At 43.4% G+C, this 21,131-nt stretch overlaps 1 protein-coding gene across 6 annotated transcripts in view; it reads right to left on the bottom strand.

Annotated features, from left to right (window-relative positions):
- MICU1 (mitochondrial calcium uptake 1) overlaps positions 1–21,131 on the bottom strand; it is a 111,605-nt gene that overhangs the window by 86,902 nt on the left and 3,572 nt on the right. For all 6 annotated transcript variants that reach the window (XM_042788528.1, XM_042788525.1, XM_042788504.1 and 3 more), the window contains exon 3: positions 10,417–10,578. In XM_042788528.1, coding sequence (XP_042644462.1) covers positions 10,417–10,577 — 161 coding nt within the window. In that variant the 5' untranslated portion in view covers position 10,578. The remainder of the gene's footprint in view (positions 1–10,416; positions 10,579–21,131) is intronic.

Below are 21,131 nucleotides of genomic sequence, written 5' to 3' on the forward strand. Positions count from 1 at the left end.
TTTTGGCACATCCTTGTGGAGTTGTGGTTTTGGCTGATACACATTTTGCTAGAATAAGCTGTTGCCGGCTGAGGCTACACCAACAGCACTGACAAGGAAAGCCCTTGTGTAGGCAGGACACCAGTCTTCAGTAGCTCTGAGAGAATCTCTTGGGAAAAGGTCCTGGGGATGGAACAGCAGTAGAAAATTGATTGCTTATCTAAACAACCAAGCTATTCCATATTAAACATGCCAGAGAATAGCTGTATCAGTAAAGATTTGCTCCTGTAGTGCTTGACTGACAGCTAGCAAAGCAGGGAAAGGATAGATGAAATACAAAATCAAACATTTTCAGCAAATCCTACTCATTCCTTCAATCCATCACTCTGTCAAGCCAGCTGGCTACAGCAATACAGGCGTAGGCAGTTTGAATACTGTTGCCTTTTCCCCCCTCCCTCTAGTTTATCCAGGTAACTAACTCTGTTCTACAGTTAGATCACCATCCCAGCATACAGGCAAATTGAGCTAGGAGAATAAAAGCAGAGTTAGAAGTCTACTTCTCAAACAAGTTTTTAAACCATTACCTGCTATTCCTCACCTCCAGGCCACAGTCCAAACTACTCCCTGAATTAACCACTGAAGGATCTGCTCTCTACATACACCTACCACTCTGTGTCTTTTACATCCTGCACAACCATCCTCTGTTGAAATCCTCGGCTTCCAACAACTGCATCTTCCATACTGCACCCACATAAAGGAGTCTTTCAATGTAGATGTCAGTACAGCTGGAAAAAACCCCATAGCTCCAGAAATATCCATCCTGCCGGACTGCCATCAGCAAGTGAAGACTCTCCACCTCCTTTTTTTTTGATGAGAGTGTCTTTCCAATGGCATGCCTGTTGCTACAGCTTCCGCACAAAAGGGAAACAAAAATATAAAGACTCCCTTCACTGTGTGCAAAGACTAGCTGACAGCCTCTCTCCATGGACCATGCCTGCTCTGGACCCTAGCTGCCATGCTTCAACCCTCCCAGTCTCTTCAGTTGTTTTTTTCCCCTCCCTGAATTTGAAGCAAAGACCATATTTCCCTACTTAGTAATCTCTTCCTTGAATCCCTGGAGAAAGTCAACAATCAAACATAAGATTAGGTTAATCATCCCCAAAGAAAACCACCTAACTACCACAGAGGACTACTCAGTGCTCAATTCTCACTTGGCAAATTGTTCTTTAAAAAAGCCAAACGCATGCATCCATAGGACATACATCCTCAAAGGATCCTGGGACTCACACCATGGCACTGGCACAATATTCCACAGTTGCAGGTCTTCCAACTGAAGAAATCACAATCCCTCACTTGAAACTATTTCTCTTCTCTGAGTGACAAAAGCAGAACAGTGTGCTAAAATAACAAAGCCTTGTGCCAGAGATAACAGTGGTGTTATTCTAATCCTGAAGGCAGTACAAAACTACTTAGCTATCAGATGCTATGTAGTCTCAGAAGGAAATGTAGGAGATCTAACAAGAAGTTGGGCACTCAGGAGTCAGGAAAGACACTGCTACCAAACAAGAAGCAGGAGAGAGAAATCCTGCCTGACAGATGTGTTCTTCAGTTAACTAGAGTTGCCATTCTCCCTGTACCTAAACATCTGGAGACACCCAACCAAGGCTTAAAAGCCACTTAAAACATCAGGGCTTTCATATTGAAGTGCAATAGCAAGCTCGGACACAATGTTCATAACACCAGGCACACCCCAGGGATCGGGAGTACTTTCAGTGAGAAGCCCCCTTCTCATCCCCAGCTCAACTATATTAGGCGACTAAATTAGTTATCTGAAACTTTAATGATAAATTAACCAGAAATGATGAAGATCTACAGCCCAATTTCTCAGGATGTCACTCCACTCACAAGACTTCTTAACTACCTTCCTTCCTTCCTCATCTTTCACAGTAGTTGACACTGATGTAAATTAGCACAATGAATTTGTGGTAAGAACTGCAACGAACACACTGAAATTAAGACAGGTTCCAGAGATGAACGTGAACAATCAGATTGCAGAGACAGCTCTGGATACCAGCCATAGCTCAAATTAAATCCAAGAACATAAGGAGACAGCAGCATAGTCTGTGAGATATGGACGTCCTTCCTTCCATCCCAGCCTGCAGCAGGAACGTCCCCCCATAAAACGCTTTCAGCTCCTGACGGTGCACTCAGAAAGGAAGAGCTGGACCAACTGCAGAAGATCTGACAGGGAGCAGCAGGAATGGTTAAGGGCTCAGAACACACTGTGGGAACAACTGACCTAAGTCAGTCAGACTGATATAAAAAAGATGGAAAAGAAGGTGGTGAGATAATTGTAATAAATATAAAACAGCTGCTGCAGAACTGTTTTCTTGGCCCAGTGAAGACAACATAAGATGCAGGACACATGCTTAAGGACATCCTAAGGGAAGAAACTTACACATTGGAGAGTGAAGGAGAAACCTGTGCATACATATGTATACATACACACATAGACATACACAGAAAGCATTTAATGCTAGGGACAGGAGAACACTGGAATCAGCTGTCAGAGAGGATTGATTCCATCACTGCTCTCTCCATCACCAGCAAATTGCTAAAAATAGGTGAGACAGCTGCCTGTCAGGACTAGCTTGGAGGCACCCAGCCCTGCCTTGGCAGCAGGCTAGCTGATTTCTCACGCTCCCTCCCTCCCACTCCCCTCTTCCACAGCCCAGTTTAGGCACTGGCACCAGCATGTGGGCACAGACAGACAGGCCGGAGTGTGAGGACCTCTGCTTCAAGCCCCTTGAAGAGGACTGCTCTGAAGAAGATGAACCCAAAAGGTTTTAGGTCTGTCTCACCAGCTAACTTGGATCAGGTGGGATAACATGCCACTCCTTAGAGATGACTCCCTGATAGCCGGCAGAGGAAAACAACTGCTTCACAAAGGCCATCAACCCCAATGACACACACTGGAGGCATCCTACTGACACTACCCTAATATCCTCATCAACTATAAATACGCTGATTTCTTAATCCAGGATGCACTGCTCACATTTCCAAGCAGAGCTCACCCCGAGTGAGGTATGGGACCGTACCCCTGAGCTGCAGCCCTGACGGATGCACTTGGCAGCGCCTCGGTTACATCTGCCACGCACAGAGAGAACCGAGCAGAGCCATGAGCCTGCGCTCCTCACCTCCCAAATGAACTGCTCACTTGAACCTCCCTTGATCCAAACCGTACTTTGAAGGCTGACAAGCTCGATAGCTTTTTCCACCCCCCAAAAAATATGGCAGTTGCTTTCAGTCACAGCTGCAAGTCCCCTTGTATTTGCTCCTGGGCACACAGGCGGTCCAGCAAAGCAAGGTAACTGAATAAAGCCGTGAAGCTGGCAGAAATGGTGAGAAGCATGAGGTAGGATGACCACATGAGCCCAGAAAGATCAGAGCTGACATCTTGTTCTCTATCCCTGGTGCCCCCAAAAAGACAGCAAGCTCACTGCTGTCGCTCACTGGCATTTCTTTCCAAGATTTTTTTTTTTAAATACATATAAGAAATCTTTTTTTTTTTTTTCTCAATAAAATCTTGGGTTGGAATAATAAAGGAGGCAAAGCTGTCTCCAACGCCACAAGCTTTTGAAGGCGCCCTCAAACACAGAAAAGCTTTTCTTGCCCCTTTTTTACAACTTTTTTATAATACCTGATGGTTTGTATGAGCCTGGAATTATCAGTTTGAAATTATGAGCCAGATCAAGGGATACAAATAAATCTGACTTAGAATGACAACTACTAACTGCTGAAGATTATTTTACTGGGTAATCAAAGCTTAAGCCCATGGGTGAAAAGGATGCCATCACTGCTGAAGCATACAAGTGAAAAAACTCACAACTTCAGTTCAGGAGAAAAGCAGCCCTATAGAAATAAGGAAAAAGAAAAGATGGGAAGAGAAAGTTAAATATATTCCATATAAAATGAAAAGGTATGTGGGCTACAAGATCCCATTTGGGGGAAATGAGATCACTTCAGATTTCTTCACTGCCATGAAACCTGGTCTTTAGCTGAAAGTAGACAGCAGGGGAAGACCACAGGAGGTCAGTCAGAGACAGGGCTAACACATGACAGGTTTCAGGCCATACTGCTGTTCACGGCTGGAAAACCAGAGAAAGCCATTCCTGGTACCACTTGTTGCTCTCCAGCCTGGGATGTGTTCACACAGCTGCATGCTGCTGAGAGTCTGGCCTCACGTTCTTGGAACTAAAGTCCCAACAAATTCAGCTGCAAGTTGAAGAGGGAAGAATTCCCCACTATGTCTATATTAATATCAATTAAAAACTGTTCTGCTCTAACAAACTCTAGGGCATTTAATAGCATTATTCCCCTCCCAGCCAATACCTCATGAAATATCTCAGCTGTTTTGGCAGACCGAAAACTGATGGGCTGCGTTACATTAAACAAAGCCTCCTCAACCTCACAAGCCTTCTGTTCTCTTCAGCTGGCCCCAAGAGCAGCAATAACACGTGATCCCATATGTGGTCTAGACACCAAAACAAATAGCATATAGCTTCCACTAGTGAGTCTCGGCAACAGCCAACTGCAAGAGACAGCTGAAGCTGTAAAAGTCTACCAAAGTAAAAAGCTATAAACCATCCCCCCCTCAAGGTTAGGCTACCTTCTGTTTTAAAGCCTTAATTAATGAATGTTATATGCCCATCCCTAGTTTTTCCCCTTGCTTCCTCCCTGCAGATCCAACCTTTAGCACAGCCCAGAAGGCAGACGGGCCATCGGGTGGTGGTGGACACTGAATATTGTAAGGAAATGACAACCTTGACAAGACTAGACCCTTAAGGCATGCCACTCAATGATTGCACTGGCACTTCCAAACTGGGAACTATTCAAATCTAAGTGATATTTACAATTTCTGTGCTTCCTTTATCGAGCCAGGAAATTAGCCCTCCTAACTCCTCTCCCAAATGATGTGACTTCTTGGAGAGATGTAGCTTTCCAGATGGCTACAGCCAACGTGCTCTTGGGGACGGGGGCAAAGTGAGCAGCTATATTTAGTTATTCAGCATGAAAGGGAGGCAGCAGGCATGAACATGGCCACCAGAGGGCACCTGTATTTAAAAAAAAAAAAAAAAAAAGATTAAAAAGTACCATTTCCAGGGACATTAAAGATCTAGGGTTCAAGCAACGCTTACCCTAAGAGACAGAGAATTCAGAGAGTAGTCCCTATCAAATCACAGCAAACCAAGACAATTCAGAAAGCAGCTTCTTGCATTTTCACCTGACTTCTCTGCACAACTCCCAGCTCTGATTTTCTATGCAACATTTGAATAAGATATTATGAACATGCACTGATCAAATGGCAGGGCTCTGCAGGCTTAGGGCAATACCTATGCTTTAAGCTCTGCAGGTCAGATGAGGTCATACCTCTCCTTCTCCCCCCACAGGGCAGTTCAGATATTTTCCTAATCTAGTCCAGTTTTGACTTTGGCTAATCCCCCAACATCAGATTCTTTCTTTCCCCTCATGGTTATAGATAAAAATAATATGAAGCCAAAAGCCACCTGAAAGGACACAGTGCTCTTTCAAGACACCACTCATAGATCAATGTGTCTTCAAGCCTTAGGAGAAATCCCTCGGCGCAGTAATCCTAAAGAGAGTCTCTTGAGTCTGTTACCTCTCACAAAGAATTAAAAACAAGAGAGCAAAGCTCTCAAAAATAATCTCACATAGATAATGCCTACATTTTCCCCATCTTTTCTCTCCTACATCAGGTTAAGTAATACCTGACACATCTATAGCTATAAAACAGGTTTCGCCCCTCTTGGCTATGTTTTATATGATTTCCTTTGTTTTACTAGAACAAAGATTTTTAAAGTCTCAGTTTCAGCTGGCATAAGATATTTCCAGCAATTCTGCCATTAAAAATGTATTCTAAGCAAGTTACTCTAAAGCCCTTTAGACACTGATGCAAAAAAGCAATGCATTCTTAAACAGTTAGCTAAGTAAAGGCTGATCTAGGCTTCAAAATTCATTCCAGAAGCACCGATGGAAAAAAGCCAAACACAAAAAGCAGTGAAGGTCAGCAGAACAAGGAAGACCAAGGGTCTTTCCTACAGAAGATCTTCCAGTAAAGCAATTGGGCAGTCGATACAGGGTGGAGGAAGAGGGGAAGAAATGGTAAAGATGGAATGAAATCTGCAAAAGTGGCAGCCAGCACCTAAACAGCTCAGCTTGCTGGTGAGGAGCGGAGCCTGAAAAAGAAGAGCTTGTAACAGAATGAGAATATACCACCAGGACTAGGAGAGGGCTATCTCAAGTTTAATTGCTTCAGCTTATACACAGGATGGGGCAAAATGCAGAAGAGTATAGAATAAAGCCAAGGGGATGCAGGAAAATAAGACTGGGCTCTGCGTTAGACACAAACACTTGTTAAGCAACTTCCAGAGCAACACACATGTCTTGCCCTTATTCTTACTGCTAATGGATTTGTGGAAGTCAATCAGGAAGAGAACTGGTAAGACAGATGTCCTCCTTTGCACCTCAAAGGTATATTTGCTTCCCTATGTCATTCAATATTAGGTTGACTGAGTGACAGGCTTCAGCACCCAGATGCCAGTTTAAGTGCTTTCAGATGTCCACTGCCCATAGACTCAGCCAGAAAGGTTTATGACATGAATATATCTGGCCATTTAATAACACTCCAAATGGGTATTTGGAACCACAAAGACCGAATACAAGCTTTAAACGAGTACCGGTAACAGAGTATTTCTCATAAACATCAACCCTGCTGCAAACTGTGAGGTTCAGTACTTCTCATATATTAGTGCCTCATTTAGATTAGCCAATGACTGCACCAAGATTTATTTCAATTTATTAATTCAGTTCTTTATACCAATGCCCAGATATTTAATTGCTTCTGTTGCCAGCTGGAGATCCTCAGAGTTTAAGTTATTGCTTAGAAAGGGTAAAGTTCATTACTCTTCTAAGCTCAGTTACTTGCATTGCTGAAGTATTCTTCACCACAGCAGAACAGAGCAGCGTCAGCTACTCCTGTCACACAATTATTCAGATGAACTATATTCCACTAAAACCAGGCAGCAGGAGCTCCAGGAGACAGTGAAGACAACAAGGCCAATACTCGCCTCCAACAGATGGCTATGCAGAAGGCTGCACGCAGAAGCAGATCAAATATGAAGACCCAACCAACCCACCTCCCAACTTAGGAAGATACAAAATAAGTCTTCCTTGCCTTGCGTCACACAATCACTGGGGTTTTGTATATGTATCTTTTCAATCCTTGACTTCTCCTCTTACTCTGTGTGGGCTTCCTTATGCCAGCACTGGCTCCTGATGCTGATGAAAGCATATCATATGTAATCAATCTGAAATACGCTGGGTTTCACACTGCATATGACCGTCTGAAGCCACCTGAGAAGTCCTGTCTGTCTTCATGCCAAGTACTGGAAAGGCTAAGTTCACAATACAGGCACCACCACATTAATCCCTTTTAGCAAGGTTCACCATCATCAGAAGTATGGGAAATCTGTTTTGAAACAGAAAATTTGGGGGTTTTAAAAGTACTCATGAGCAATGCAGCGCTGCTCCCAATATGGTAGTAGAGAAAAGTTGGGGTGTTTACACAAGACTTTGTCATTTTATAAGAAGAAATACAAGTCATATTATTTTCTTTTTATTACTGCTCTTCCTCCAACACTGCATCATCTTCTACTCGCCTAGCCCAAGAAGCATAAGATTTTCAACTGCTTCTTGATTCACTCTATTACATCCTTAATGCCTTAACTGTAAAGAAAAATAATTACAAGAACACAAGAAAAAGACATCCCTCATCTTAAAAGAAAATGTCACTGGCAGCCAGTAGGAGAGTACTGCTTACTGTATTCCCTACTCAAAGGGCAGTGAATTGTCTCAACTTCATTAGCAGACCATCCAAGGTTAAGCAGAATATTAGCAGGCGCACATTCCTTGTTAGAGTCACCTGCCATCAAAGGGACAGTAATTCTTCACAGTGCTGGCAGAGCCACACGTAGGACCTGCTGGACCTGTCAGAGACTGTGTAGCACAGGAGTTTCCTATCACAAAAGCACAGTTGGGTCACTAACTGAGGGTAAACAAGCACCATAGGTCATCCCTGCGACAGAGTAACTGCACTGACAGAACTGGTTATGCAAAGGAGCTCCCTAACCTGCTTTCCATTTAAATACCACTGCAACGTTTAATAAATCAGAATTGCTTACTACTAAGTGTAAGTACTCAGATGTACACGGACATTTCTCTCTGTAGTCTATAAATTAGATTTTCAGTGACAATTGGCTTATTTGATTTCTGTGCCCTGGCTACATGTATTACATATTTATCTTTTATTACTAATTCATCATATTTACCACGATACTTATTGTGGCTTATTGTACTAACTCAGGATGTAAGTACCTGAATAACACAGGATGTCATTACAAATGTTTTGTATTCATCTACTTTTATTCTTAAACTCTACTAATCACCTAATTTATACATTGTGAAAGACAAAGGAAATTTGCAGTTCCTCATCCCTCATTTCTTTAAACACAATGTCAAAATGCCTATTTGAAAGTCTGTTTAAAACTTCCACAGGTGTCAGTATGAAATATTTTCTACACCAAACACCAGTTTTGTTCCTCCTCTTATTTAACAGCTGTACAGCAAGTAATTATTTAAATGAATACCATAAACCAGGATGCACTTCTATTTTACAGTTACCTATACTGTGGATTTATTCCATGTCTCATATAGAAAAGGAATACTTCCAAGGCTGCACAATTCTATTTAGTGCTTTACAAATTTATAAAAGACAAAGGAGACAGACCAATGAAAGAAAAAAGCAAATTGTAATAGCAAGTCAATCTCTCCAGATTGATGAGGGCTGGGGAGATCACAGACCACACTACTCCGAAGAGGCTGTCCCTCTCCTTTATCTGACTTCAGTCAGTGCTCTCAGCTGAGCAAGGTCAAGCCTGGCCACAGTGCCCAGGGGCCTCCAAGGAACAGCCAAGTACTCCAGGAGCCAAAAATCACTCCCTGAAATCATCCCTGACCTAGCACTCCACATACCATTAGCAGCTCTTTGCTGCAGGAAGCACCTTCCTGCCGATAAAAGACAAAGATAACAACTGACAATTTGCTTGTTTTTAAGAGCAAGGGTGAATCTGCTGCAGAGGGGAATTATTAACTCGTGTCTTTGGGACAGTTTTACAGAGGGCATGATGTTCTACCTACTTTACAGTCATGCTGAGGATGTTTTAAGTGGAAAAAAACCCACTCTCTTTCCTGCCTGAAAAGGGGTATTATCCTGGCCATCCCCACAGAGGCATTCAGGTCCTGTGGATAAAGAGGGACTACATAAATGTAGATTATTAGTAAAATGCAGCATAAGATGACACTGTGCTGGATCACGGTGTTCTTCCTCAGCCTGAGAAACTCCTTTCAGCAGATATCAAGGTTTGACAGCTCTAGGAACAGCCAGAACAACTATCATCATCTTCCTCCCACTGTATTAAAACTAGAGCCTTCTAGCCGCAACACAGGTGAGCAGAGAGCCAGATACAAATCAGCTAAATATTGCAATTAAAGTAAGACTGGTTTCAGTGAAAACTTTATTTTCAGACTCTGGTTGCTGCCACGAGCTTAAGTGACACTGCTGGTGCCACGCTGCTCCCATGTTTTGAGGGAAGAGAAGGGAGTTCTTGATTTATTTCTAACATGGCGTGGGCCCAGGGTTCAAGTGAGGGTCACCTCAGACAAGCACAAATATCCCCTTTCTCCCCACAGTTCTGTCAACAAGCTTTGAGCCTCATGGCCCATGAGCAGGTATGCTTAGTCTCTGGCCCTTAAAAGCCACAGAGTCCTGTGTGCAGCTACCTTACCACCAAAAGATGGACTGTCCCCTTCTGCTCCCCTGCTACATTTTATATATGAAGCAGTCTGCAGAACACAAAGAAAACCAGAAAAGCATCCCCTGGCTGAAGGTGCTGTCCCTAGCAGCCTTCCCAGAACCTCAAAGTGTGACTTTTTCACCCAGCTTGGTCAAGTCAACTGATTTCTCTTTTCACAACCACCACAGACCCATGTAAGCACCACCGTGCAAGGGGAAGCCAGGCAGCAAACCCCACCAAGGGCGAATAGCCCGTGTGAGGACAGCTACAGAGGAAGATTCTTCAGTCCTGAGCTTTTTCACATCTCCAACTACTCGCAGCAGCAAGGAAGCCCCCCACAGGGAGTCACCAACAGCCATTCCTTCCATGCAGCAGAAGCAGGACAAGCAGTAACACTTTACAAAGTCTCCCACAGATCTTAAACCCACCTGCAGGTACCTACCACAGGACTAAAGCAGCATGAGTCCCCAGGCAAAAAATAGAAAACAAGAAAAATATGTATTACCTCTGCCAAAGGAATCTGGCACTTGCTGTTGCTGCAGTTGTCCCTATGAAAGCTGCCACTACGAGCCTACGCCTGGTCCTGGGGTGATGTGCTGTCCCCTGGTAACGCCGTGAAACAGCAGACAGCCCTGCTGCAACGGGAAGAAATCGAAGGCGAAACATCCTGTCAAGTAAGAGCACCACATTAGTAAAGCAGCAAACCATCTCCAGTTGTGGACTCTGGCGCTGACCCTCTACCAGAGATTTGCTCGCGTTTTTTTCTTAAAACAGGAAAAGTTACAGAAAATAACTGTCACAGTTGTTTATTAGCTGCTCTGAAATAGGCATGTAACCTGTCTAATATATAGCAAATTACAAGTATTATGCATTGGCATGCACCCGGCTGACACACCTTGATGTCACATCCCAATTACTTACTCAGCTGCTCTTACAGTGTTCTTCAATTTCTTTTTCAGCCTTTCCCCTGCTCAACTCATTAAGAGGAAAGAGGAAATATTTTCACTCTCCCACTCAAACGCCAAGTCATGGAAGATGCAGGTAGATCTTACAAGCAACTACAGCAAGTAAGAGCCATTTGGCCAGAGGGAAAGACACAGCTGGATTTTAAAAGGCAAATTAAACCAAGTAACAAGCAAGACTACCAAACAAAACCCAACCTAGTAATTTTAAATTTCCCTAAGAAAACCCTACTGTTATTAAATCACTTTTTTAGCTAGCCTGGAGCAAAACATTTATATTCAACTCGAAGTTTAGGGCAAGTTTCAAAGTGTCAAGACTCGTAAAATACAAACCATACCCTGTAACACACGCAACGGAACAGAGACAAATGGGAAACCAGAGCTACAAATCTCAACATTATTACAACAGAGAAATCTGAACCACAGAAACGTCACCTCATCACACACCAGCTACAGGAGACAAAGCAATTTTGCTAGCTCACAAGATTGAAGGCAAAGGGTAAATGTTTCTGTTGAAAATAAAAGGTGCTGCATCTTTTAGTGAAATAAAGGTTTTATTTCTAACTGATGCAAATTCAATTTTCCAATTGCAGGGCCTTAAAAAAAGAAATCGGGAACAGCATGGTAAAAGAATTCAAGGCCATTGGAAGTAGAGAGCAGGGGAGCAGTGGCCCAATTTTTTCCTTTTGTTTCCTGTTCTTACTGTTCTATTGAAATATTTCCAGTCCGCAAATAACCACAGAATACAAAAATAAAGTCATATCTGATGGTTTTTATTTGCTTTTGCAACACAAGATGCCACCGTGCCATTCTGCTAAAACATTAACTTCTAGCAATGAGAATCTTGGGACCATTTTGCACAAACACATCTTATACGTGTGATGTGTTATGCCATTGAAGCTACAAAAAGTTGAATATATTACTGCCTTTTTCCACTGATTAAAGCGACACACAGCTCAGGATTTCATAATGTGAACCGGTGATGTGAACTTGGGGAGGGGAAGAAAGTAAGAGGGAGGGAAGACGCATATGAAATATTCAGCAGATAATTCTGAGTGTCAGAGCTTAGTATCTATTAAGGCAAGAGGTACTAAAGATGATTCTGAAAACTTCTCAGCACAACCAAGAAATACGTGGCAAGGGGAAGGAAAGCATAGATAATGATATAATAATACTGCTCTGGATGAGTAGGATAGCCACGGGGTGACTATCCCTCACCACCCTGGTTTATGGGCAAATACCACAAACTCGGCTGCTCTCAGCTAGAGCATCTGAATAGCACCCTTCTTCTATTCATCTGTGCACATATTAAAAACCGAGTTTGCAGTCAGCACTACCGTTTCATTGATTCCTTTAAAAACAGACTTAAAATGAAAGTTTTAATGGAATACAGCCAGCCAACAGTGCTTATTCTCCTATCTTCTCCAGCTCTAAACAACAGAAGATTTTGTTATGAAACACAGCTCTTATTTCAAATTGAAAATTATTTCCACCCGACACAAACCTGATGTTCCCATTTCATCTCCAGGGCTGAATTTCTGTTACATATGCAGAGAAAAATCTGCAAATGTTATTTTCACCAAGACGTTAATGTAGCCCTTACTTGGGTTCCCTGTCCTAATTACAGCTTTATATGCATAAGACGTAATAGATATGGAAAGTGTTGCCAGTATCATTTAATCAAGCAAAATGAAAATCAAGGCCCACAGTGCTTACTTTTGAGCTTGAAAAGATTTTTACAAAATCTCCAATTGTTGGCTTCAGTACTGCATAAATGTTTGCCCTGTCTGAGCCCTAAGAAGCACTAAATCATCCGCTTTGTCCAAGTAATCTCCATCTCTGATGGTGCTGGGACATTCACCCAGACAGTGCTCACTCGGTAGCAATTGCTCAAGAGAGCTGAAAGCAGGCAGTTCCCATAATAAACCTAAAATAAAGAATATCCTTATCTCAGAAGAAAAGGAAAAAAACCAAGGCACTATTGAAGCTCAATTTTCTATGCTTTTCATCTGCAATTTTACAATCTCTCATGCTTATTTTTTTTTCATTAAATCAAACGCACCATGGTATTTGGTATGTTTTGTTAAAAGCTCTGGGCATTTAAGTCAAGATCACTCGAGAAAGCTGGTGCTCAATTTTTAATAGATTAAAAATAAGCATCTTGCTCTAACTGCAGCAATGAAAAGCTTAACACCACAATCTGCAGTACAATAAGGAATAAAGCTGAGATAAAGTGTAAGACTACCAAGAACCAATGTGATGACTGCTTACAAAGGGAAACCACCTCAATTCTTGCATGATTTAATGCAATCAATTATTTTCTTTAACAAGATACAACAAGGTAGCTCAGAAGAAAAAAAACACACCCAAAATACTGAAAATAAGTATCAAACATAAAAGTTATCATGATGTTCTAGCATTAGTGCTACAAGGAATCTGTAGATCATATTTTTGTTTCTGAGAGATAAGCCAATCTGATCTTAAGCTCTTGCTCCGAACAGCTCTACAATTACTTTCAGAGGTTGAATTAATATATCCTTGGACAAAAGAAAGAGTTGGGACTTTTTTTCCAGGAAAGAATGACATATCTGCTTTTATTTATGCCACAAGACCTGGGTATTATTTCTCAAGCAGAAGAGTCAACTGACAGACTGGAAAATTAAAAACCGTAAGCTCTGCTGACTGTCTGCTCCACCACTAAGGATGACCTACTCCACCAAAACTCAATCCCCAGAGCCCAAATATTCAAAAAACTGAAAAACCCCACAAAAACTCCACCTCTCATCCCAAACTCCCACCAAGAGAGATCTGACAGCCCACCCTGGTACCTGGTTCTCTCTGTCCACTTCGGCACCACGTTTTCATGCCCCAGCTCCGTGGTTTAAGCTGAGTTTCTGCAGCAGTGTAAAGCCTGGTGTATTTGCAATTTAGCAGTATATGTGTTACTGTCTTTGACATCCAGGAAACCCACAAACCCATTACTAAAGCACCGCTTCCCGTCTCAGACACAACGGGCATCATGCAAACTGAGGCTATCCAGATCGCTTTAAAAGAAGAAATGCAAAATTATTTCAACAGCTATATACATTCTGGCTTGATGTGGATACTTTATTTCCCTCCACAACAATTCTCCGTCCACTAACCTGTTTTGCACAGAAATTCAGACAGGCTCTCTGCTTCTCCCCCATGCCATGTCCAGAGTATCAGCAGTCCAGCCCTGGACTTTTACAGTGCACATAAAAATTGGCAGATCCCAACTCTTGCATCCTTTTTCAGATACCAAAAGAAAAGAACAAAAAAAACTTTCTCCTGTTTTTCCAGCACACTAATTAGCTGATGATTTCAAGACTGAAAGCACTAAGTAGCCCAGCCTGGGGAAAAGGGACTTCTTCGCATTTGGGTACCCCACAGCACTGAATTTTTTGCAGTCCTTTTTAGCACTCTACAACAGCCTCAGTTTTTAAATAAAATGCGCTTAAAGCAGCTTTTAGATGTCAAAGCTAGCCTCAGTGGCACGAGCATGCGAGAGGAAGAACAGTAACTGAATAAGCTGATGGGTGTTTAATTTTTAATCAGAGAAGGATTCACGGGAACTTTATATTTGAACAATTTTACGAGGGCTTAGTAAGCTTGCACATTAGTGCAGAATGTCAAATGTAAAATTTAAGTGAAAAATATTACTATGTAGTAAAATATTCTCAAAAAAAAGATTTGCATTTACAAGGACCTGCATAAGCATAAAGCCTTCTGCAGGGACTGGCTGAGATGGAGTCACTAAGAACTGAAAGAGCCTTCTGGAGCAGTATGTTTATTCAAAAGCAAAGTTTGACGTTGCCAGAGCACACCAAGACATCCTGACCCAGCAGACACTGTAGGAAAATTCCTCACCTATTTCCATCTCAATCCTTGACCATCACCCTCCCTGCTCATTGAAGCCACCGACATCAGCTCCAGGGTGCCCTGAAGCAGAGAGCCAGCAGCAGAAGAGCACAGGTCCTAGCTCCTGTCTCCATTTTCTCAAGAAGATTATTGGGAAGAGAGGAAGGAAAAATTGCAATTAGGAAAAAGGTAGGACAAATAAATCCAATGGGAAGGAAAAGTCAACACACAATGGAAAGGGCAAAGCAGGAGAGCAGTTTCACCATCAACACTAATATAGAAATACTTAAAATAATCCGAGATACATAAGGCGGGGGAAAAAAAAAAAAACCTCTGTGCATCAAACTTGCCTCCACTAAAACTGAGTTATTAATTCTGACTTCTCCTCCCCCAAGTTCTCCACACTCTCCGTTTACTAACTAATACAAGCAAGACAGATTTGTACAAAGGTAATTCATACAAAGGGTGCCCAGAGGTAGATTCCAGCTACTGAGGCATTTGGATCTACTCCTTCCCCCATCCCCAAGAGACTGAACTGCTCCTGCTCTTTTCCCTTCCTATAACTCCAGATTTTCACCTTACCGAGGGCAATTTTGAGATGAAGGATTACTCACATTACTGAAGTTATTAGCTTATTAAGATGCATAAATCAGTTTTGAGAATGAAAATGAAATCTAGCAGCAAAAGCAATTTCTTTTCAGGTATGAGACTGAGGCAATATTTGATCACATTAATTTTGCTAGAGAGGGGAACCACATTTGTTTCAGAGCACAATTCAAATTGATGGAGAGAGTCTACGAAGCATCAATCGATAACACACTGCCAGGTCTTTAGCAGAAATCTAAGCCATAGACTGGCAATTTCTTTTTAACTGTCACTGCAGTAAGGGTTCACCTCTTCCTAAAATCCTCAGCCCTGAAAATGCACACTTCCAAACTCCACAGCTCTGAAACTCCACCCAGCCACTGCTTGTCCTCCCCTTGGGGACGATCAGCTGTCCCCCAAATAGCCAGGATTTAGTATTAACCTTCATTCTTCTCTGAATGCAGCTGCTATTAAAGCCATACTATTGCATTTCCTAATGTGCTTAAAAATTCAGTCTCATATTGCACTACCAACATGCTTTGGTGTTCCACCATCACCTCACCATTAACATGGCTTATTTAGTATCAAGATCTACCAGGATGATATCCATTAAGGCTCCATTATTTACATCACCCTCATCTCACAAGTTGCTTTATTCAGACAAATTGATCATTTAGCATCATAAGGCACAAAGTGAAAATAAAACAGCAAAACCATGGCTAGTTCGAATCCAACTTGTTAAACCACCACTTTTATGCACAGGTGTCCCCCTCAATTCAATGCATGCATCCTTAAAATTAGCTATATTTAAATTAAGGAAAATGTAAGTTCCTCTGTTACAATCAGTTGCTCTAATCCCTCCCTTATTTTTAAGGTCCACATACCCACTCCTGGGCTCTCACTGCTTGAAAGCAAATGGTCTGCTAGGAACCACAGATCATCCTGAGAAAGCAAGTACTGTACAGAAGAAATAACCATATTTCCTTGGGCTGTACAAGTCACCCATGCCGATTTCTATCAAGTCTGCTGCCACAGAAGCTTTACCTTAGACTTGAGCAAACTGGCCAGAGGAGAGTCATGAACACCATACATTGCTGCACAGAGCTTAGATTAAAACTGAAAAGACTGAAAATAATTTTACTGATCTTCAGTGTTGATTAGAGAAGACTATGAGTTGTGAAGATGCACACAAGACTTTTGATTTAGCTTTAACAATGCATTATTAACTGCAACTTAATTAGGCATAAAGGTGTAGGTCAGTAGCTAGCTTGGTCTTGGTCTTCCCTTGAAAAGGAGACAGGACTGTGTACTCACTGGGGAAAAAATCTTTGCCCACATGCCTTTGAACATTTAAAGCCTACTTAGGATAAAGACTTTGGTGCCAACTGAAATGGCAGAAGAAACATCATTTGTCAAGCTCAACAGGAACCCCAAGCCTAACCTGCTAGCTGAGCCACTAGAGGACTTGGGAGCAGATGCAGCCACCAGAAACTGCAGCTTTTGAGAATCAAATGAAAAATGAGCATACCCAAACAAACAAAGTGGTTACATCTGTTGCAGCATCACTGAAAACAGCACCTTCAGCAAGGATAAAATAACTACTTGCTGCTTCAAACAGCCAGTCTACAGCAAAGCGCAGCAGGCTTTTAAGGGGCAACTATAATCTTCCACATAAATTAATGCTAAATGCTGCTTTTTCCTGGTTAAAGTTTTCCTTTCCCCTTCTGGTCCCAAAATGCAGCCTAATCCTCAGGGCTTTTCTACCTAGAAAACATTACAGTCAACCCCAGCACTGAAACTCCCTAGTAGCATCTCCACATAAGCTAGAGGTAAGTAGTGGAGCTGTGAAAACAAAAACCAAACAATTTATCTCACCCTTTACTAAGGATAATGACCCTGTTTCATTAGTTACTTCTACCTTAATCAGTCTACTGTGAAATTTTCTTTTTGCAATCACTACTCCCAAATAATCAGGCTGTCTTTGCAAGCCAGCCACACGAGCAGCCACACCAGCGGAGGCATTTTCACAAGGAAAAAAATTACAACAATTAGGGAAGCAAAGATTTGTCAGAGAACTGTTGGCAGAGAAGTAGAAAACATAACACTTCTGCCTTTTTCTGTAGAAAGCTACAGCCAGCAGGAATACAGCTGCTTAAGGACCTGAGCGATTTAACTTGCCTTGCACAATCTGTGTCCATGGGATGTGACTTTTCTGAGAATTCCTCACATTCGCACCAAATGCAAAGACCCTCCTTGAAGCTCCTGCTCTTTCTCCAGCCAAGGCCACCTACCTGCATGTATCTTAGAGTAACAAACAAAATCCCTGAGCAATTAAAGTAGATTTAAGAGGTGTTTATCGCTTACTTGGGTCCAAGAAAACTGGTGTTAATCCTTAATGCATAAACGTGTTTCACAAGAAAATAATGCTGAAAGAGAGAAATTTAAGTAATCTGAGAAGAAAGCAAAAGCCTCACTAGGCTGTAAAGGTGACAATTCAACAGGCTTCAGTTCTCTGCAGATACATGTCCAGCTCCAGAAAAAGACAGATTTCTTTTTGGAGGTAGACTGGCAGCAGATAATCTCAGAATCTGACATGCTGAACTCTTTACCTCTTTTTCTCTCCAACAAGGAGGAAAAAAGATTTGTGAACCCATTAAGAACTTGAATTTGAGTATCACCATACACTAATTTCCTCCTTCCCCACTCTGTCTTTTAAACAGAAACATCACCTATTCCAGCCACAGCCGCTTGCTTCTTTAGAAAATGCCTCTCCTGCCCGAAGAGCCACACTTTGATGGCACACATCCAAAGACATTTTATATAAAAATCCTACTGAAACAAACAAAACAGTTACAGCATCTGCATTTCTTCTATGAGACGGTGAAGTCTTGGGAATTCAAGAGGAGAGCACTGGTTTCCCCCCAAAAAAGGGAAAGCAAGTCTGAACCGCTGCAGTTGTTTTCCCAGCAACACATGACTGGATTAGCTCGAACTTCAGAGAGAAAAAATAACATGGCTAGTGCCTTGTGCTTTTAGACCGTGACCTGAGTAGCTTGCTCTCAGCATGAAAAAGCCAACAACAAATATTTGGCTCCATCCAAGGTGGCCAGGCAGGCAGCACACATGCCTACATGCTGATCTGGAGCAAATGCCCCACCAAGCAGAGGACCAGATGAGTCACAGTGCCTGACCGCTACCACCCACCACCTCCCTCCCTGCAGCCATGAAACCAAAAAGCAAAATATCCCTCAGGAGATGGGGGAGTTTTACTTTGCAGTCTACCAAAACTTCAGCCAACAGAAATAAAAAGGGATTATATTAATGGAAATAGCAACCCATAGTTACAGACTAAGAGGAGGTGTAAACACCTCCGCATGTCGGTGCTGTTAGGGTTTAAATTAACAGAGCTGGGCAAACTCCTATATACAGCAAGCACATACCTGGTGCACACCCACACAGCATCTAGCACCGTGACAATCCTCCTATAATCTCTGGCATTGGCTGGCATGAGGCAGGCATTAATTCTAGCAGATCTTCCTTGTGTTTGTATCATAGCTATGTTTTTACTGAAAATAATATAACTACTGTTCTAGCTCTCAAAGCCGAAACACCAGAGATTAGTTTGCATCAAAATAATGAAAACACAGATGTTCGAGTGTGGTACATAACACAACTAGTCTATACAGATACTGAGTCTGACTGTGATGTTGCCATAGACCAGCTCTGTCTGCATCAGACTGACACACTACAAATTGTAGACACACATGGATTCACAGGTCTCATGTTTCAAGCACAGGTCAGCTGCCGTGTTGCTCTTCTCAAACCATCTTCTTTCTTGCTGTCTACATGAGGATCTTGGGTTTCATTTCGAAGAGCTAAAACCTCTAACAGTAAAAGAAAAAACTAAGAATTTGCGCTAGAGAGAACCTGAAGACTGAAAAGAAACCCTCCACACCAGAGAAGCCAACTTTTTTTTATTTAAAAAACACAGTCTGAAAACCATTACTTTAAGTGACTGATTTGTTTTGTTGGGGGAAGGGTGACAAGGGTGACAAGGGTGACAAGTTGTCACGGGCTGCAGGGACAGAAAGGAAACCCTGTAATGAATCAAAGGCTGTTCATGCAAAGCGTTTAAGGCCTCACATTCACCACTATTATAAACCAGCACGAGCAGCTGGCGGGGTCCCAGCTGCGCATTCCCACTTTGTGCTGGCCCCAGCGCAGAATTCCGAGGTACAGGGATCAGCAATTTGGTTCCCTCTACCTTCTCCTACCCCACACCAACAGTAGTGCCATCCCAGACAAGAGGATCTCTCCGCATGGTGGGACAGCAATTAAACACTGCTCTCAACACAGCTCAAAGTCAAGTCCATGGCAGGTTTCTTGGCGGAAAAAAAAACAGTTACTGCACTCAGACAAGATCGTAGACAAAGATAACCCAGAATTTACTAGCCAAGGACTTTTTGGATAACACTGCAGAAGCCATAGTAAAACAATGTATGATCTGAACAGTCAAGTTATCTATTTTTTCTGTTTTATAGTATCTTAAATCTTTCACTAAAGGGCAAGCCTGCCAAAGACTTTTGGATGGTATGTGCTCAGGCAGACAAAGATTCATAGAAACATAGAATGTTTTGGGTTGGAACGGACCTTAAAGCCCCTCTAGTCCCAACCCCCCTGCCCCGGGCAGGGCCCCCTTCCCCCAGCCCAGGGTGCTCCCAGCCCTGTCCAACCTGGCCTTGAACCCTTCCAGGGAGGGGGCAGCCACAGCTGCTCTGGGCACCCTGGGCCAGCACCTCCCCACCTGCACAGAGAAGAATTTCTTCCTGAGTTCTCATCTAAATCTCCCCTCTCAGTTTAAAACCATCACCCCTCATCCTGTCCCTACTCCCCCTGATCCAGAGTCCCTCCCCCCCTCTCCTGCCCCCCCTTTTAGCCCTGGGAGGCCGCTCGAAGGGCTCCCCGGAGCCTTCTCTTCTCCAGGCTGAACCCCCCAACTCTCTCAGCCCGGCCCCCCAGGGGAGCTGCTCCAGCCCCCCCAGCATCTCCGTGGCCTCTTCTGGCCCCGCTCGAGCAGCTCCGGGTCCTTCTGCTGTTGGGGGCCCCCGAGCTGGCCCCAGCACTGCAGGGGGGTCTCCCCAGAGCAGAGCAGAGGGGGAGAATCCCCCCCCTGGCCCTGCTGCCCCCCCTGCTCTGGCTGCAGCCCAGGGCACGGGGGGGTTCTGGGCTGCGAGTGCACGGGGCTGCCTCACGGGCAGTTTTCCCCCCACCAACCCCCCCAGTCCCTCTCCTTGGGGCTGCTCTCCAGCCACTCCTCGAGGGCCCAGCCTGGGTTTGTGCTGGGGATTGCCCCGGCCCACGGGCAGGCCCTTGCCCTTGGCCTTGTTGAACTCCATGAGGTTTGCCCGGGCCCCCCTCTCCAGCCTGCCCAGGTCCCTCTGGGTGCCATCCCTGCCCTCCCGTGTGTCCCCCACCACACAGCTGGGTGGTGTTGGTGAACTTGCTGAGGGTGCATCGATCCCACTGTCTGTGTCACCAAAGACGTTAAACAGCGCCAGGCCTAACACCAACCCCTGAGGAACATCACTCATCACTGCTCTCCGCTTGGACATCGAGCCATTGACCACAGCTCTTTGAGTGAGACCATCGAGTCAATTCCTTACCCACTGAGTGATCGATCCATCAAACCCATGTCTCTCCGATTTAGAGACAAGGATGTTGTGAGAGACAGCATCAAGTGCCTTGCACAAGTCCAGGTAGATGACGTCAGTTGTTCTTCCCTTGCCCACCAACT

This window comes from Tyto alba, unplaced genomic scaffold (genome assembly GCF_018691265.1).
Source record: "Tyto alba isolate M040663 unplaced genomic scaffold, T.alba_DEE_v4.0 Super-Scaffold_1, whole genome shotgun sequence".
NCBI classification, from domain to species: Eukaryota; Metazoa; Chordata; class Aves; order Strigiformes; family Tytonidae; genus Tyto; species Tyto alba.